The sequence below is a fragment of the Corvus brachyrhynchos genome, unplaced genomic scaffold (assembly GCF_000691975.1).
Source record: "Corvus brachyrhynchos isolate BGI_N302 unplaced genomic scaffold, ASM69197v1 scaffold9, whole genome shotgun sequence".
Taxonomy (NCBI): Eukaryota; Metazoa; Chordata; class Aves; order Passeriformes; family Corvidae; genus Corvus; species Corvus brachyrhynchos.
In genome coordinates, this window is record NW_008240037.1 from 3,005,086 (window position 1) to 3,025,198 (window position 20,113).

Below are 20,113 nucleotides of genomic sequence, written 5' to 3' on the forward strand. Positions count from 1 at the left end.
TACACTTGAAATTATTTTGGTAGATGCTGAAGCTTACATATGCTATTTTAGTTTGTGTTGATGATTTCTAAATATTATTTAAATCCTCAAACTCTAGAATGCATATGGATTTGATTGTCCTAGTGCTTACATCTTGAGTAACTTCATATATAATTTTATTCTACAGGAATTTGCTGCATTGACAAAAGAATTAAATACATGCAGGGAACAGCTGCTTGAAAAAGAGGAAGAGATTTCAGAACTAAAAGCTGAAAGAAACAACACACGAGTAAGTATACAGCAGACATTTTCTAGATATCATGTGTTTGTAAACTTAAGTATAAATCTAGATCTTCATTTGTATGAATAAGACAAAAAAATCCAGCATTTTCATGAGTGAAGGAGGTTCTAAGTAGCAGGATATGTCTACTATGCTACAGTCCTGGAGGAAATGAGTGTATTAGCCAGATATAATACAAACAATTACAGTTAGAGGAGATTTAGTATGTAACATGGTAAGGTCATTCAGTTTAAATGTCTTCTAAAGCAAGGGACTCATGCAGCCTTCCAAACCTAAGTAGCCTGCACATATCTGCATCTCCTATCAAGGCAAAAGGCAAGGTTACAACAGACCCAGTTTTGCCTTGTGCCTTGGATTTGATCTGAATAAGGATGAGATGAAGGGTGCTGCACATACCACAGGCAGTCTGTTATTTAGTCTACATGCAGCCGTGTGACCCTTGAAGTAAATGTCATTTGCCATACAGCTGAAGGGGGACAAGATTCAGTCCTGAAATTTATCATGTCCTGCTTCAATCAGAAGATATTATTCTGTCCGGGAACAAGAATATATGTGACAGCACCTTCTGAAAATTCTCAAATGATGTACAGAATCATTTTCAGAATAAAATAATTTGCACATAAAAGTGTCTGGGCAAAGGCAGAATTGATCAAGAAACACAAGAGGGTAGCAGAGGAGACTTTATGGTGTTATGGCAAGGTGGGAGAAAAGAGATGGAGTAGTCTCAGATCAGGCAGGAGTCAGGCTGGTAATGAACATACAAAATAGATCTCAGAGGTTGAACACCAAGGATGAATTCTCCTATCCGTATTTCATTCTTCTGTGAACTGTGTAACTTTTCCTGTTTTCCTCCTCTGCTCAGATAACATCTCTGTCAGCTAACTTACATTCTGAAGGGAATCTAACAATATATATGACAGAAGACCTGAGAAAGGGCCTTTCTCCCCGCTTTCTTCTTTCCATCTATAGCACCAAGGTGCCATAGAGTTCAGAAATTCAAGGGAGGACAGATGAAACAGATGCCTACAAAGAGGCAAAGCTGACCCATCTACTTCTATGCTTTCCTGGATGTTCAGGAAATGATCACATTTAGCACAAAATTCTTAGAAGTGATGGGTTTGGAAAACCTTACAGGAGGTACAGGTGAGACCTACTTTTTCTCCCATTAATTGATTAATTAATTAATCGCGAGAAACATGTAGGAATTGCACTGCATTTTCCAGGTTTAGCAAATCATTTCAGCTGAAGAAAAGACTTTCTATAGCTACTTAAATTATCAGTAACTCCTACATGTGTATTACTTTAGTATTTAATTAAAAAAAGCTTTATTCATTTCACTACCAAGTCCACTGAACACCATCTTTAGTGTATTAAAACTGCAGTGCATCAATACCTAGTGTGGGCCTGATATAAGCAGTGCAGACTAGCAAAAATTCCAAGACAGCCTAGTAGCCAAAGATAGTCACTCTCCAAAGAACTGTGAGAGAGAATGAAGATGACTCAACTGTAAGTCACCTCCTAAGTCAGACTAATCTCTGTCATAGGCAGTTTCTTTACAGAGCAAGAAGCTTAAAGATCATGCATTCTTATGTTTCTTGTGCTACAGAAAACAAGAATTGGTAAGAGGTTTTCCAGGAGACCTAATATCAACAAATGGGAGTTATAGTGTGATAATCCTTGCAACTCCTTGCAGTTAAAATTAGTAAATTCTAAAAGTGTGTTTTCAAAATGAAGATGAAGTTAGGTATTGGAGTTCAAAATGTTTAGGCTATGAAAAAATATATGGAATGCAGGAGATGGTACAGCAAACAAGGGGAAGATAGAGTCCAAGTATTAATGGAGCAGGAGAGAGAAAAAATTCAGAGACATGCCTTACCCAGACCCCTAGCATTTTCATTAATAAGTTATCACCCCCTCATGTCATATTTGTGTTCTTGCCAGGCTTTAAGCTACCATATACTACAATATGTCCCAGAGCTGGCTGTATATTCATGCTGCCTTCTATAGGGACTCTCCTTTGATAGGGAGAGCATTTTGGATGCAAAGCTGTTGTTTTCAACATACAGTGTTGATTATGTGCTAGTGATGAGATTTCTAGCAGCATTCATTGTGAAGGCATTGCCTATAAAGAGGCCCTTTTGCAAACTGAGATTTATGGTGTTATTAATGCAAAACAGCTTTAATATTTTGTAAGAGAAAAAATTGCTCCAAAATTTTTCTGTTAATTTAGAAGGAGGATTCTAATAAAATAATATTTGGAGGACCACTGATACACTTTCACAGTGAGAAAATTAAATGTCTTTTCTCACATATAAAGTTAGTCCAAATAATGCATCTTTTGTCCTTCCCTTTAATGCTCACACTTGAGCCAGCCCTAGATGGCTAGCTCTAGCCCTTGGCTACATTAATGAGGGTCACCTGAGCCCCGAGGACACACTCATGCATAACCACCCATAGTGGTGGAACTACTACAGACACCACTATGTCCTAAGTAGAACTTCCTACTGCTTTTAAATGAAAAGGCTCAGTTCTGAATTACAACTTCTGAATTTTTTAATCCATTGTCTTTTATTTCCCCGGGGTAACAGCAAAAAAGATATTGTTTGATTTGTTTTGCTTCAAACTGAATATCAGCAGAAAGGCATGAAAGTGGCAATTCTGTCAGGTCCTGAGTACACAGCAGCCTTCCAGGTTCCCTTTGCATTTTCAATTATGCCTAACTGGCAGTATTTTCTTTACTCTAGACCCACAGCTATGTTTTTCTTTATTACCTGGCAACAGCCTCAGAGAATTTTTGCTAATTGCATAAATAAACAAACAAAACACAAAACTGATTTCCCATCCTGATTTCCCACTCTACGCCAAGCTAGACCCTGATGGTCACATGTATTAGAGAGAGACCATGATGGAATTACATTTTTTGGGACACATACACTTCAGATCTCAGCCAAAATGACAGAAATTAAACCTTACCCCAATATTTAATCAAATCCCTACTCAATCCTTCTAGCAGCATTCTTAAGCATTTGCTGTTGAATGTGTATTTTTATTCCATATGATAATTAACTTTTTCTGACATATTACAGTAGAAATATATTCAAGTTACGAACGTAGCTGGCAACTTAATCCATCAATACACGACACTCTGCTGTTTTGATAGAAGGTGTGGGAGCACTGATTGTGAGGCATTGCTGACAGGAAGACAGACAGGTTCTCTCTGGAAGACCATTGTATGGGACTTTTAAAACATATAAAAATATTTTAATAAAAACTCTTACAGTTATTTCTCTGGATATTCTCTATATAGAATGATTACCTATAGCATGTGGAAAGATAGCATCTTTTGTGAAGCTGGAAGAAGAGTCAGTGTGATCTAGCATATTATTTAATGGAAATTATAAAATCACACTACCTTGGCTGTTTAAATTAAAATGGAAAGATTTTTTTTGTCTCAGTCTGTATTCCTTAAAAGTGGAAAAACTCCATAGGTTTAACTTATTAGATCAGGATATTATTATGAGAAAATTTGGGGGTTGGTTTGGTAGGTGAAAAAATGTTACAATACTGATATGGATTAATGAATATAGAATATTTTTTTTACTTAAATTGGTCTGAAATATTCTAGTTCTAACAGTTTAGAAACAAAAAAATTAAACCTGTGTTCACAAATGAAACAGCAGTACCAGTGTCATCAACTCTCTTTTGCTTCATGCCTTAGGAGATAAAGCACTTATTAAAGTGAACAAGGCTGACTTGTATCTAATTTTATTCATATCTTTCTGTCTCAATTCCTTATGGAATGGTTTATGAAACATCTTCAATTATCCACTGCAGTCTCATAATACCTATAGATCAGAACTTAACCCTGTATTCTATGATTTAAATTCCCTTCTACTCTGTTGGGAAACTCTGAGAATATATTTTAAAGCAAGGTTTTACCTACTTTAGCTCATTTTCTCATAGGACCTTTTAATTAAATCCACTTACTAGGTGCTGAAAATGAATCAGGTACTCTATTTTTTTTTTAAACATGAGGAGTTCTTACAGTCAAAAAACCCTATACACATGAAAATAAATATATCTGTCTCCTAAAGTTCTGCAAATGGAAAAACATATAATTGCCTCAATATTATTAACTATCTTGTAGATTCATGTGTCTCTTCTTTCAAGAAAAAGAGCTCCTGTCAGTAAGTAGTGTGACAACAGATAGTAAATGTAATATATAGTTATTTAATACCTGTGTTTTCAGGTAATCTGTGTAGTCTAATAGTTATTATATTTGTATTCATTATTCTTATAAAACCCCTTCCTATTACTTTGTATCATTATCCCAATCATTTCATTTTCTTTCATACCTTTGTTTCCCATATGTGTGATTTCGTTAAGGTTTTAGGCTGCTTGCATTTTGGTTTCTGTACAGAAGGACAGACATGGACATACTGCAGTAGCTGGGCTGTAACTTTGTTTTTCCAGAGAAAGATTTTCACTGTTAATTTACCAGTGTAGCTGTTGGAGGTCACATCAGCTGACCACAGGTGAAAAGTGGTTTCCATCACTGTGGAACAACGACAAAGAAAATCACTGATTTTGTAACTGATTTTAGAGATAGTCTTCAACCCCATGTCTGCTTATTTTACTTGTGTTCTCTGCTCACACCAGAGATGGAAGTTCACTGAACAATGTGAGTTCTAAATACAGACTGAAAGAAAATTCAGTTTTTCCTGTGTTGGTGACAAATTCTAAGCTGGACCTCAAAAGAGAATTGTCTTTTTAGTGGGTTACCCCATTCCTCTAAGGAATACCTTAAGGCTGTCTCATTTTACTAAAAGCCTTTTATGTTTTTTTCCCTGTATTCATTATTTATTGATCTCCTTTTCTCTCCATCACCATCTGCTGATTCTTTAATTTCTCCATTTGTTATCCTGCTGTGAACTTTCTTTACAAACAAGTTTTTTGAAAATAATGTAAGTTAAAATATTTTATACTGATTAAAATCGAGGTCCTGTAATAGCAAACTCTATTGAGTCACACTAATTTCAACTTATTGAGCCATCATTCCTAAAAATGAATGTTTTAACTTCTTTAATTTTCTATATGTAAATCAGTGTCCATGTAGTCACGATGGTGTAGTATAACAGAATAGGTGATAACCTACACTGATGTAGTTTATACCATTAAATCTAACCATGCATTTCCATTTCAAAGAAATCAATCTCTTCCACTAGTGCTTTGTAAGTGATTTGTGAAATACGGGAAGCTGGGTATATTCTAAAAATTTTCTCTCTTCTTTTTCATTTAGTTATAATTAGCACTTTAAAGATGCTACATTAATTCAAAAAATATGCACCAGAGCACTTTTCAGTCTTTAAATAATTATTTTTATACTTTTTTTATGCTTACAAAAAGTCCAGAGCTCCAGAAACAATCTTATTTACATAAGATACAGTTATCAGCATGGCATCTTGAGCATCCTAAAATTTGCCCAGCATAAAACTCCCTTGTCAGATTATTTCATCATTCATTGTCAAGCTTATGCTTTCCAGTAGGAAAAGCATAGCAATGATGCGTGGGTGATTCTGTCCTACCTGCTGCTGTTGATCTTCATCTTCTTTTCTCTGCAAGATGCCTGTCCCTCTGAGTGCTTGACAACTGTAACAGCTTGACACAGTGTGAGGGAGCAGAAAATGCTCAGCAGCCCATGATCACTATTAATGCCAGAGTTTAATTGCAGCTTACTGAAATTCCCTAAACCTGTTTCTAACATTTTTGTAGTTTAAATTAATTACCAGCATTGTTACAATGTTATTTCATAATAAAATCTTGTGATGTTCTCACAACTATTTGCAATATTAATTCTTGAACTACATTTGGGGAGGAAAGTCTTCAGCATGCCCACAAGTTATTGTGATTTCCTTCAGATGTTAAACGTTTGTTGGAAACATCATCATCGTCAATGTCAATTTTTTATGTTTATATTCCCTTCCCCTGTCATTGTAGCCCTGAGACACTTCATAATTCTGTCAGTGTTGTTGACATTTGCTGTTCCCAGAGAAGCAGGGAAGATCTATTATCCCTTTTTAAAATATAATTTTAATTGGGGAAAAGTTGAATAAAACAGCAGCTATTGTTACATGTCCAACGTAGAGCAACAAAAATGGTGAAAGGTCTGAAGCACAGGTCTTACAAGGAGCAGCTGAGGGAGCTGGGGGTGTTTATCCTGGAGAAAAGGAGGTTCAGGGGAGAACTTATCACTCTACACCTGTAGCTAGGTGGGGGTGAGCCCCTCCTCCCAGGTGACAAATGATAGGACAAGAGGCAATAGCCTCAAGTTACACCAGGGGAAGTTTAGGTTGAGTATTAGGGAAAATTGCTTCACTAAGAAGGTTATCAAGCATTGGAACAGGCTGCCCAGGGAAATCGTGGAGTTACCATACCTAGAGATGTTTAAAAGATGTGTAGATGTGGCACTTGGGCACTTTTTTAGTGGACAATTTGGTAGTGCTGGGTTAGCGTTTGGACTTGATGATCTTAGAGGTTTTTTCCAGCCTAAAAAATTCTATTATTCTGTGACTCTAACATTTCATCAGAGCAAGGGGCAAGGATTTACTATCAGGTTCTCAGTCACAGTCAAATGTCCTACCCCTGGGGTTTTTTCCCTTTCAGGAGAACTGGGAGTAATATTGCACTAAGAGACCTGGTTAACAGTAGTCCTTGCTCAGATGGTTTTGCTGTTAGCAGTGCTCACAGAATTTGTGAAGAAATAGAGATGATTTTTGTTGAAAAGCAAAAATAAGAAATTCTTACAAACCAGAAACCTATGTTAACATGCCTTCTCGGGCATTCCTAGAGCTGACGGCAAGGAAAATTCCAGTGTTCAGAGGTATTTTCCAGAAGAATGGGTGACTGCTAGCAGCTTGAGTCAAAAAGAACAGAAAGAAAATGTATGAAATGTCCACAAGCAGTGGTTTAGTTCTCCATGGGTCTTTTGACACTTAGCTGGGATATCTGTATACAGTAAAATAGGCAACACAGCACTTGGCACTCGATTTATTGAGTAACTATGAAATGTATGCAGACATTGGCATATGTTTTTTTCTCCTCTGAAATGGTAGTTCTAAGCTAAAAGCAAACTTAGCTTTTGTGTATATTAACACAATTATATAAACCATTGTCCTTGGTTTAGTATTATGCATGTTTCTAACATGGCAGTAACAACCTAAAGTTAAATATGTTACCTGCAGCTCTGCAAAAAGCTTGAGTGCTGTACTGTTCCTCCACAATCACCCCATTAGAAATTCTGAGTGCCCACCACTCTGCTCTCTTATACTTGAAAACCTTGTTGAACTTGGTTGTGTCTCTTCATGACTCTCTTCAGTCCCCATTCTGCCTTTGCTCTAGCAAGTTTCTTGTCTTCTGTCCGTGCTGACTTCTGATTCCCTTTTGGGATCGTCTGTCTGCACCAGTTCAAAATGAGGTTCTGAATGCATGTTAAGGGTTTTTTGTGTGCTCCTTATTTATCTCTCTGCTGTAGGTTATGTGTAATTCTTTCTCTCATGAATATTCTTCCATGTGACCATCACTTTTCTTCTCTCCTAAACCAGAATTTCCCATCTGCCCTTCCAACTATGACTTGCATATAGGATCTCAGAAGTCCCTGGTCATCACAGCATTTGTCTGGGAGAGAAGTCATTTAGGGTAGTAGGACACCAAATATGAGAAATTTGCTCAGAGTCAGGCTGAAAAAAAGTTTGCCAAGGTTTTATTACTCTGGACTTCTTTAGTGGCTATCAGTTTGAGCATTAGACAACTACAGACCTATGGAAGGAATGGCCATATTAAAAGTCAACTGTGGATCAATGTTTTCCCTTTTATCCCAATTTCTTCAGAAATCTGTAGCTTTTTGGCTGGATTTAGACTGATCCAGATGTAGCTATGATGCATTGAAAAGTTTCTGCACAAAGAGAACAGATCAGGATGAGCCAGGCTCTAATAGAATCATCCAGGACATGGGAATGACTCTGGGAAAATCTAAGTGCACAATATGGATTAGAGTCAGATTCTGGCTACCCCGGGGCTATGAAGTGGGGTACAGTCAGGCTGCACAGAGAAGGAAATGTCCTCACAGACTCTTTGAAGAGACAGGGCAGAGAGTAAGTTGCAGAGTTAGAAATCAGCTATTGACTTGCTTTCCTCCAGCTCTTTCCCAGATAAACTAGATGGCCTAGAAAAACCATGAAGATACAAGAATTTAGACCAAAACACAGCAATTCAGTTCTATTCATCATAGCAATTAACTATTTATTTAAGAGCTACTATGAACAGAAATACTCTGTAAATATTTGGAAAATATTCTGTTCTCATTTAGTTTGCAAACTTCCCACAGCCCCATACTGAATGCTTGATGGCTCTATCATTAAGAGGTCTCTTCAAACTTTTGTGCTACTTTGGACTGCTTCAAATAATTAAAAATCCACCTATATCTGCTGTCAGCCCTCCAAGGATGAGAAAGCTTCTTGTTCATTTGCTTTTGATAAATACAGGCCACCACTTGGATTCAGAAATTATAGGGAGACCCTCCTTTCTTGAATTGCAGGGAGTAGTTACAACTCTCATTGTACTAACATTGTTCACATATGCATTCACTACTTTTTGTGAAAAATATAGTTATTGTAACATAATAACCAGGTGCAAACCTAAACATGAGAACCATGTTTGATGCAAAGATGACACTGAACAATAATCATTCCTGACTTAATATAATATCAACATACTATGTCTCTAATGCAATTGCCCTCTGCTTTTGCTCTTCTATATCTATCAATTCATGTAAGAATAAAAACCATTATGTGACTGAGAATATTTGTGGATTACAGATAAATATACATATTTACAAATAGTAGCTATATTAAGAACCACATCAAAGGAGAAATAATAAGCAATTATCCAAGTAACTTTCAGATTTCCAGTTCAATGACTTAGATATAATTGTTGGTTGTAATTACAATGCATTTAACATGCATTCTGATTCATGAATTTAGCTACCCTGATTTAACCTTACAGCTAACCAAGTCTCTTTAATGTTCAGCCTTTTAAGAACAGCAGTGGTAGCCCTATGAATGTATAGACAAATGGGGAATTGTCTATAAAACATCAACATACCATTTTAATTTTTCCTTTAACCTCAGAGTAATAATGAAAACTAATTATATTATGTTTTTACAGTATGTTATTTATAGTCTATTTTACAGATATTTATGGACTTCTCTGATTTCCATTGTGTTTGTAATACAAGAGACAATGAACATTTCAAAGCTTGTGCTAGTGACGAACGCCATTAGCTGTAACAGTTCTAATGCGTAGTCTTATAAATCTAGTAAAATATACTGTTCACTTTTACATATTTTGTTGAGTTAGTTTCAAGAGAAATTGAAATATGTTAAAGTTAGGCTGAATTAATTGTAAACCTATTTAATATTTTTGCATGATTCTTTAGACTGTCTTTGGTGGTTACTTGGTTGTCAATGCTCATCAACTACCATTACAAATAATACTGTAAAAATATGTGATTAATTTAGCTAAATTTAGTGATTCTATGCTTAGTGATTTGTTGTTCTTGCTTTTCATAGCAGAGTTTTAAGTGAAATCATGAGTAGATTTTCTATTTTTTCATTTATTCCATCTGATTTAGAAACATGAAATAATATTGTTAATCCTTCCAGCAATCTCTCCTACAATGAGGTTGCCAAGAAAATTGCTGTTTGCTATCATCCACTTTGTAGTTAGAATTTCTGTGGCATTTAGGTGCACAGAAATTAATAACTTTTTATTTCAAATCCAATAGCTGTTACTGGAGCATTTGGAGTGCCTTGTCTCGAGACACGAAAGGTCCCTGAGGATGACAGTGGTGAAACGGCAAGCACAGTCTCCCTCAGGAGTTTCCAGTGAAGTTGAGGTCCTCAAAGCTCTGAAATCTCTGTTTGAGCACCACAAGGCTTTGGATGAAAAGGTACAGTATGAGAAAAAAGCTTACTAAATACACTCTTTAACTTGCTTAATTGTGCTTTATGATGCAGCAGAACAACAGCATTGTTTGTTTACTCCTTGGAATAAATCCTGCACTTAGAGCATTTACAGGTATCCAGAGAAATCCGTAAGAATGTCTGGCCAATAGCTGTAATGCACTTGAGGTCACTTCAGCTATCTTTTGTAGACAATAGAAGTGACTTTTCAAATTAAGCAAATCTCACCCCTACCAGACATGCTTCTCCTATTTAGCACTAAATAAAGATGACCCTGTGGAATTTATTGGGTGTAAAATGTGCTTTTAAGTTATGGCCATGAAAATGTAAGTATGTCACAAATTTTGAAAACAAACAGAGAGGCAGAATGAGATGTTCCTGACAACATAAGGGAACTTGGCTCTTAGATATTTTTAGGAAAATCTACGTTTCGGAGGTCTTTTTAGCCTTTGCTACATAAGGACAATGTTCCCTTTACAAGTAACCTAACCTAATATAAGTATTACGTTCTTCATTATCAGAGGTAATGAAGGGCCTGCAGAATCAAGGTAAAAACCACTGATAACTGCATCAAGTCATGCTAATTAAGAGGGTCTTTCCACTGCATTCCTCATGTATCCTGTGCTGGAAAGACTATTTCATGTGAAACAAGCTTTGTACAACTATTAATTATCACCTTGAGTATCGCATACATGAATTCAGAATCTAGTTCATGTCTAGAAACAATATGCCCAGAAGGTGATGTGTCTGAATTAGTAAGTGCCTCAGAACTACATATGCAGGGAGCATGTGAGAAACGGCTCGTGAGCAAAGAACCTTGTTCATTAAGGGGTCTGATTTGGCTGATTTGCTCATTGCTGCTGCTGAGTTGCTTCTCTGTTTGAGATGGTTAGGTAAGCAGGGATGACATTGTGCAGCACAGCGTCTGAAACCATTGACTGCACAGATGAGCTGCATTGTATAGAGCCAGTTTAATGGTCTCACAGTAATAAATTCACCTTTTTTAAACTCAGAAATATACTCAGAACGTTGAATATGTTTAAGGAACTGAGTTAGCTGTAGATATATAGTAATATATATATCATTGGTAATGAAGGGATGAGACACTGTGGGTTATGAGTCATGCTGGGTTAACTATCAGGTTCAAAGTTAAATTTAAGGAACTTAGACTAAATCAAAACTTGTTATGTGTTTAAGTATATCTTTTGGGTTATATGGTCTACTCAGATATCATGAAAGCATCTTTAAAGAAAATCTAGAAAAGGAAATATAATGACTTATAGCCACTGTAAAAAGCTTTTGGATGTCATTAAGACTTTAAAAATCCTGTATTATTAAAAGGATCTTTTGAGGATTGATGTGGTTTATGGTCTGAGCTTTCATCTTTCATCCAGCTTTAAAAATCGATAAACTAGGGTAGGGAACTCTCCAGCTTTTATACTTTTTGACATTGTGTTGGAAAAGTATGAGAAATAGTACGAACTAAACCTGAAATAGATTCTGATTATTCAACAGTTGTGTACCTCTTACATATCTTCCTTTTTGAACACTTAGTGTTTTGGTACTATGCGGTTTATTTTACATCCCATTTTGAAAATCATTGTACAGAATTAGATTGAAGCTACATGTAATATTTTGGCTTATATTATAGAAAACTTTTATTTACATTGTTGAAAATCTATCTTTACATTATTTTAAATGTAACTGGTTAAAATCAGTATTCAGCACATTAAAAAATTTTGGAATGACACAGGTAGACATTTTATGCATCTAATTGATGCTTGTCCCAGTGGTAATGACAATTATCGCTGTAGAAAAGTCAACCATCTGCAATCATGTTAACAGAAGATGTGCTCCATTATAAAACAAGTTATAAAATTGATTTTTGTGGAACCTTTTTTATATTGATGCAATAAATCATAATTTTACTATAAAACATTCTGAGATAAGTCAATAAAGCAGTTTAATAAATTATTTTAAAATAATTTGTTATAAATCCAGCACATATTATTTTCAAGTACATATCCTATATAAAAAGACCTGTTTTTGTTACAGTGTCTCTGGAAGGATTGGATCAAAGACATTGCATATATCGCCCAGATACTTGATAATATAATGCCTTCACAAATTGTCAGCATTATGGTGATTTTTATTTAAAAATAATGAAAGTAAAAAAGGCTGCATGCGCCCAAATGTGCTAAAAATTTTTTATGGCATGTGAGTCATAGATTCTGCATGGTGACAGAAAAACTATGTAAGTTAGATTTGTTTCAGACCCTTCAGAAATAAGATATCAATCCACCTGTAAAAATGCATTGAAGGTTTTCAGGGATTAGTAGAACAATGTGGGTTGGACCTCCTCAGAGACATCTGGCCCAACCTCCTGCTCAAAGCATGGCCAACTGTTTCAGGTTGTTTAGGGTCCTGTCCCATTACTTCTGAATATTTCTAGGCAGAAAACATATTTCAGTGTTTCATCACCCTCACTGTAATTTTTTCCCATAATAGCTATCTGGAGTTTCTGTTGTTGAGTGTTGTATCTGTTCCCTCTTGTCCTGCCACTCTGCATCTGCAAGAAGAAACTGGCTTTATTTCTTGCACAGCTTCTGGTTAGCTGGTTGTAGACAGCAATGAGATCTCCCACAAACCTTTCCTTCTTCACTTTGACCAGACCCAGCTCTCTCAGCCTGTCTCATATGCTATGACCAGCCCATGGCCAACTTTGTGGGCCTTCATTGAAATCTGCCAATATCTTTCTTCTACCAGGAAGTCTGAAACCAGATGCAGCCTCAAAAGTCTGGAGGAAAATAATAATTTCCTCCAACCCATTGGCCAAACAGTGTGCTGGCCTTTTTCACCATTCGGTCTCTTCTGCAAAACTGCTTTCTCTTCCCAAAGCCTGCCTCATTCCCTACGGTTATGCCTTTTGTGGCAATGGGATGCCACACGGTCTTTGTGTTACTGATCACAAACCTCTGAACCTTGCAGTCCAGTCAATTTTCTATGCACCATGGAATCCATTTCACCAATTCTTATCTCTCAATTTTCTCTAGGGATAAATGGAAGATCTTGCAGAAAACCTCAGTAAGGCAAAGTAAAACACATTCACTGTTCTCTTCTGATCCGTGGTGCCAGTCCTCTCATCATGCAAGGCAGTAAGGTTGGCCAGATACCATTTGGTTTTGACAAAGCCACACTGGCTCTCCCCAGTCACCATCTTGTCCTTTTATGTGCCCAAAAATGCTTCTTGGAAGATTTGCTCTATAACCTTACCTGCATTGGCCAGCTTGTACTTTCCTGGATCTTCCCAGGATAACTCCTCTATTTCATGATGATGGACACAACATTTTTGAGTTTTCCACTCATGAGGAATCTCCCTCACTTCCACTACTTTCAAAGTTGAAAAAGGCCTTAACTATGATGAACTGATCAAGTCTCTTGGCATCCTTGCATGGAGTCAATCTACTGTCTTTGGCTTATGTATGTCTTGTCTTCCTGTATTGTGGGTAATGCTTCACTCACACAGACTCTGCTGCTGTGCTCAGGGAGGCCTGCAGGCAGAACCTCACAGTAAAACTGAGGCAAAAAACCATGATATATGATACACTGATGTCACAGCAAAATAAATCAGAAAATGCACACAAAGCTGAAGTAGGTTAATGGATAAAGAGTAATAAAAACTGTCAAAAGTGCACTGGAAATGTATCATGATTCTTTGCAAATGAATAATGAAAACTTTAATTTTTTTCTTCACAAAAAAATTTTGACACTGAAACTATTAATGTAGCTGTTACATTCTTGGAAAAGCATAACAAAATATTTTCATAAAATTTTTGCCCTTTAAACTAACAAAAATATGAAGAAAATATTAAAATTCTTCCTAAATGCAAATTTTCTTTCATGTTTTCACTTCCTACACTAAAACATCCTGAAGGGTAACAAGCTCTGCCACAAAACTTGACTGATCATGAAAGGATTGCTACATGCACAGTACAAAAACTACAAAACCATCCTCATTACTATAACAAAATGCAATGAAACCTACTAACAGATTGGAAAGTGAGAAATAAAATATATCCATTTCTAGGCAGGCCTACTTAAGTATGGAAAGAATCTGGAATGATACCTTAACCTTTTTCAAAGCCTATTGGCTTTCTATATATTACGTGAAACCTGGGCTTTGCTTTTACCTTTTGTCCAAAAGATAGATCACCACAGAGAGATCACAGCTGTGATTGCATTATTCTGAGAAAACATGGCTATCATTGCAGTTATTTCAGTGTCTGACAGCTCCTTCAGCATCCGTCTCATTATCCCCATACCCCAACTCTGGAGAATGAAAGCTTGTCATGACCTTCCTGTGTGAGAGACAGTCCTGTTTGGCTGAACCCAGTAGGTACCTCCTAGTAAGTAGGCAGTAGTAAGAATATGCTTTTAGTCTTACCCCATTATTTTTATGAGATCTTAGCAGCGCCAAACAAAAGTCTTTACAGACTATTTTTGCAGTTTTAGTGTATTTTGGGAGAATTTTCGCTTTAGGGCATGAGGATAATCAAAGACTGAATTTAGTTTAGAAATATTCACCATTTTATGTGTCCCTCAGAGAAATTTCATTATGTCTTCTTGGATAAGCTGTGTCACAGCAAATGAAATTGGTACCACACTAACCATATTTATTATTATTATTATTATTATCATTATTATTATTTAGAAATGTAATTTGACAGAAACTATACATACTTTCAAAAAAATTTTGTATATCTAATTATTCTAACATTTTCAGAAATACAATAAAAAAGCACATGGGCAGTTCTGCTAGCAATTTTACATTTTCAGCATATCAGAAGTTAAATTCAGCAACTGTTATACCTAAGTATAAGGTTAGGTTATATCTCACAAACAACAAGCATTGTTAAAAAAAATGTGAAGTTTTAAACACTAGAAAGGAGTGATTGGGAGTAGGACCAATGTGAAATTCTGACTTAACATTTCTTATGGCCTTTGCTATTGCACAAGTCAGTTGAAATTCGCAGCAGTATTCGTAAAGTGAAAACCTCCCTTCAGTTATTCACCCTGTCCTTCTTAATGCTACAGTTCTCAAATACTTCTCTTACCACTGCTAAGTAGCTGATATCTTTCTTTGTTGCGTTTTTTTTCATGCAATGAAAAGTTGTGGAACTAATGTAAGACAGCACTATGAAATATTTTGTGATACTATATATGAATATACATGGAATTGTTTATAAAAGAGCAAGCGATGACAATATTTCCTAGAAATCATTACAACTGAATAAAAAACAGAACCTCATGTTAACTTCATGGTTAGAATAGACATTTAGTATAGAGTAGGTCAGGAAGTACATTGTCCCTATATGCAATTCAGGAAGAACAAAAGACAGAAAAATTATTACCTTACTCGTGCCATTCTATAATTATAGTTAACTTCTAATATCTGTCCAAACATGTTTGTTGTTCTGCAGACATTTTTTCTATTTTGGGTTCAACATTTAAAATGTGCATTTGGAAGGAAGAAACTGAAGCAACTTCTCCAAACCCAGTTTTTTGGTCAGTGTTATGAGAAAAATGTCCAGTTGATCTTCCCAGTGGAAAGCAGCTACCGGATGTTACTGTCTTAGCTAAGAATCAAAACCCCACTGGTTCTCTTAAGATTAATTAATGGCAGAAAAGTATACTTAATATTCTTGCAAATAAAATTAGCCTATTCGTGTCATCATTGTCACTATCTTTTTATTTATTAAAAGGTAACAAGGAGAACTTTTATTCAATAGACTGCTCATGGAAAAAAGTGATTAAATCCTAGTGTGCAAGTGGTTTCTTTAAAAGCTCTTTATGGGCTGCAGATCTGAAGAGAATGAAGAAAAAATTTGACAGCAAGCAAAAAAGTGGGAAGCTGTTGCTAGGAGACAGAGAAAGATGGGTGATATTTTGCACTGACAGCAGTGCTAACATGACATTGACTATGTTACATTTAAAGATAATGTGGTTGCATTTAAAAGCCAGAAGAATACCCAGTCATCTGGGCATATGTTGGATACACCCTCTAGCATGGAGAGAGCAACCCTTTTCTGCTGTGTCTGTGACACTACAATCATAAAATCACAAAACCGTTTTGACTGAAAGAAATAATTAAAAATCACCTAGTTTGAACTCACTGCCGTGTTAGGGACACCATTCACTGGACCATGTTGCTCTAGGCCCCATCCAAACTGGCCTTGAGCACTTTCAGGGATGGGGCATTCACAGCTTATCTGGGCAACCTCTTCCAGTATCTCACCACCTTCACAGTAAATAATTTCTTCCCAATATCTAATCTAAATCTGTCCTCTTTCAGTTTGAATCCATTGCACCTTGTTCTGTCACTACCTGCCCTTGTAAAAAGTCCCTCTTCAGCTCTCTTGTAAGCCCTTTTAGAAACTGGAAGTTCTCCCCAGAGCCTTCTATTCTCCAGGTATTTGTCCTTTAAAATTGCGTATGATAGCATTTCTGTTAGATCAGTTGACATCTGATTAGTCTTACTTGGTGAAACCTTTTTTTAGTAAAGCTCTATCATGTGCCCAAGAAAATACAAATACATTGAAGAATCATATGAAATTTAAGCAGTGTAACTTCTGAAGTGATACACATGATCTCACTAAGATAATTCTTATGAACTATAGTTAATCACTTGCTGTCACTTCCAGAAAACAGAAAACAGTATAATATACTAATCATGAATTTGTATTCATCATATTAAAAAAAAAAAAAAATTGTCGGATAAAAATAGTTGGCATTTGTTCCAGTTCCTTTTTCTTTAACAAGATAGTGATCTGGAATAATACTCTTTCCGGATTTTTTTTGCTCTAAACATAAATTTGAAGAGGGAATCCAATAAAAAATCCTTTGCAATACATTTGTGTATGACTGAGAAAGAAATGTAAAATGAGAAATAAAGTTAGTGCTTCTGGATTGTAAAGCAGAGCAGATTTCTCCTTCTGATTGGAGTGCGGATGTAATTCTTTATTATTTTTCTAATAGAATCAAAGATTTCTCTCAATTTTAATAGCTGTTATTTATGTTTGAAAATGAAGAATTAGTTGCAACATTTCCAATGTCACTGTGGCAAATGCGAATCTGAATTTGTTGTTCACTGGTCAGATGAAAGGAAAAAATATATTTTCTGTGCCAAGGCAGAGTTGGTTTCAGTTCCTTTAGCAACTGCTAGATTCAGAGAACAAATAAGAGCCATCAGACTGCAATTTTGGTTAAGTCATTATAAAAAAAGGCAGTGTATTAACTGTGTACGTGGAAGGGAGGTGAGGTAAGGTAAGGCAAGGCAGGACAAAGGAAACAGCTTCCAACTGTTGCTCGGTGTTACACTGGTACTGTTCAATGTCGTCACTGACAATAGGCCAAGAATGAAAATAAATGTATTTGAATATAACAGCTTGATAGTCAGAATAGAAATGTTAATTCTCTACCTAGTTTTGCTGAAGTGCCATATAAAAATCATGTCTCTGGAGCTGTCTGTTGTTTACAGGGAGGGTTGTTTTCAAGCTCTAAAATGGCTGTATAAAACCCACTAGGATTCAGTTCTACAGTGCCAGAGTGTGTAAAGTTTAAGGATCATTCTTCTTGTTCCAGCTTCTCTTAGAGCTGTGACATCCTCAGTAATGTGGCCTAGTTGGTTTGCAAATTCTAACACCCTTCAAAGTGAATGTCAGTGTTAGACATATTATAACGTATTTTTTAAAATACATGCTCCTTTATAAAACACTTGGGCTTGAATACATAGATGTTTCAGAAAAAATTTCAAGTTGCCAACTCATTGTATTTCATTTTGACTTTTTACAACTGCCTGCTTGTGAATTTTCTCTCAATCATCCTGTCCCAAAGCAGCGCTTACAGCCAAAGAGATTGAAGCCAGAAACATGATTGTAATTTTTCCGCGTTTTTTTTATCTAATCTGATATTTTCCTTAAGAAGTTTCTCTCTACCAGCTCCCATAGTGATTAGAGAGGTTGAAATTGGGCTTCTCTACGCCCCTCACTGGTTGTGTTTAATAAAGTATGTAAAAAGGAACAAAAGCCTCAAAGTACTGCATAAGAAACTATGCAGTAGTTGCATTTGTTAGAAAGGCTGAATAGTTTTATTTTTAAGTGTTCATTTCCTGAATATGTATTTCATCTTTAAATTTAGTCACTTTTAAAGTCAAGTGAATATGCTATGTTTTAGTTTTGCTAAATAATTTTCATCTACTAAAATCTAATTCATTCTTGGGATATAGTGAATCTGTTAGCAAAATCTCACTTCTATCAGTAGTAAAGGAAAATGAAGTATGTAAGGAAATGTATTATTTATTAGACTAAGAGCTGTCACCAGAAAAAATACTAAAGTGTTAAGACATATAAAACCGTTTTAGGGATCTCCTGTATTTGTCAAGGATGTGAAAGCAATGAAAACATGTTATGTTGCTTTGTGCATGAAAGACTGATTTTGTTTTGCTTTGTTTTCCAGCTACATCCCTTGGTCTAATAGAGTATGCTACCTTACCCTACAAACATTGCTAATAGCCTTAAACATCCATGGATCAGCAGCTGGAGCAGCATTGCTGTGGTGTAGCTGGATCATGAAAAGAAGTACACCTTAAGTGTTGATTGATTAGCCAGGTTATAAAGTTGTTTCTTGTGAGGTGCCTAGTGAAGTTATGTAGCTTCAGAGGGTCCCTGAACAGTCAGGAGAGAGAGTCACACACCGCCCTGGAGGTCACTTCAGGTCTGATTTGCCTTTGATTGTACTGGGAGACTGTAACTGCATTGCCAGCTTAGGTTACATGAGCTACATGAGCTGACAATGAGGCAGAGCACTCAAATCAGCTATGAATATGTCTTCAGACATATTTAGTATTAAGCTAGTATTAACTATTAATGATCAATATTTAGCGACAATTAAAATACTAGTAGTAATAATAATTGAGATCATAATAGTCCTTAGAACAGAAGAGGTTATTGATGAAAATGGTGAAAACACAGAGGAACTTTCCACTTACAAGAGTGTACATTGTTTATGACTTTTTGCAAAACTGAAACAAATGCATGATGATATAAAAATCTCTAGTATATGTGCCTGAAGGCAATGCTGAAAGTTATTTTTCAATGAATTTATTGCATTCAGTTACTATAAACAGTTTAGTTATCTTCCACGGAGTGAACTTAAAACATCTGCAAATGTTTTTTTCCTTATCCTTTGTAAAAGATGTTTCTGAAAGTTTTATTTTTATGCCAAATGTGGTCTTAAATATTTTCGTTTGCTGTGTATTCTATAAAATTAGAGGCAGACTGTGGAACAGCAGTGTGGCATTTAAAGTTTGACACCTCTTTTAATGGGTTAAGTTTTCCTGTAGTTAGGTTTAAATGTTTACTACACAGTATGTCTCATGAAAGGGTTCAACACACATGCCTGCAAATGGAGTGGCAGGGCATACAGTAGAGCATATGGCAGATTATATAATCTTTAAAGACTAATAGAAATTACGTTACTGCACATATTTTGATTTTTCTTCTAGGTAAGGGAACGACTGAGGGTTTCTTTAGAAAGAGTCTCTGCACTGGAAGAAGAACTAGCTGCTGCTAACCAGGAGGTAACATAAAACACTTTCTCCCCTTTTGAGGTTAAATCTCTCTAATACTCTGTCCCATGTATTCCCTGTCACTTTCCTCAAAACTGTCAGAAAAAAAACCCAATAAAACAAACAAACAAACAAAACAAAACAAAACCAAAGAAAAAATTACATTATGAGTAAGCTTCTCAGTGAGGT

At 35.9% G+C, this 20,113-nt stretch overlaps 1 protein-coding gene across 10 annotated transcripts in view; it reads left to right on the plus strand.

Annotated features, from left to right (window-relative positions):
* PPFIA2 (PTPRF interacting protein alpha 2) overlaps window positions 1-20,113 on the plus strand; it is a 296,329-nt gene that overhangs the window by 176,976 nt on the left and 99,240 nt on the right. For 8 of the 10 annotated variants that reach the window (XM_017743915.1, XM_017743908.1, XM_008641118.2 and 5 more), the window contains 3 exons: window positions 167-268; window positions 10,122-10,286; window positions 19,862-19,936. In XM_017743915.1, the coding sequence (XP_017599404.1) occupies window positions 167-268; window positions 10,122-10,286; window positions 19,862-19,936 (342 nt within the window). The remainder of the gene's footprint in view (window positions 1-166; window positions 269-10,121; window positions 10,287-19,861; window positions 19,937-20,113) is intronic. The other 2 variants (XM_017743910.1, XM_017743914.1) reach the window with 1 other exon arrangement.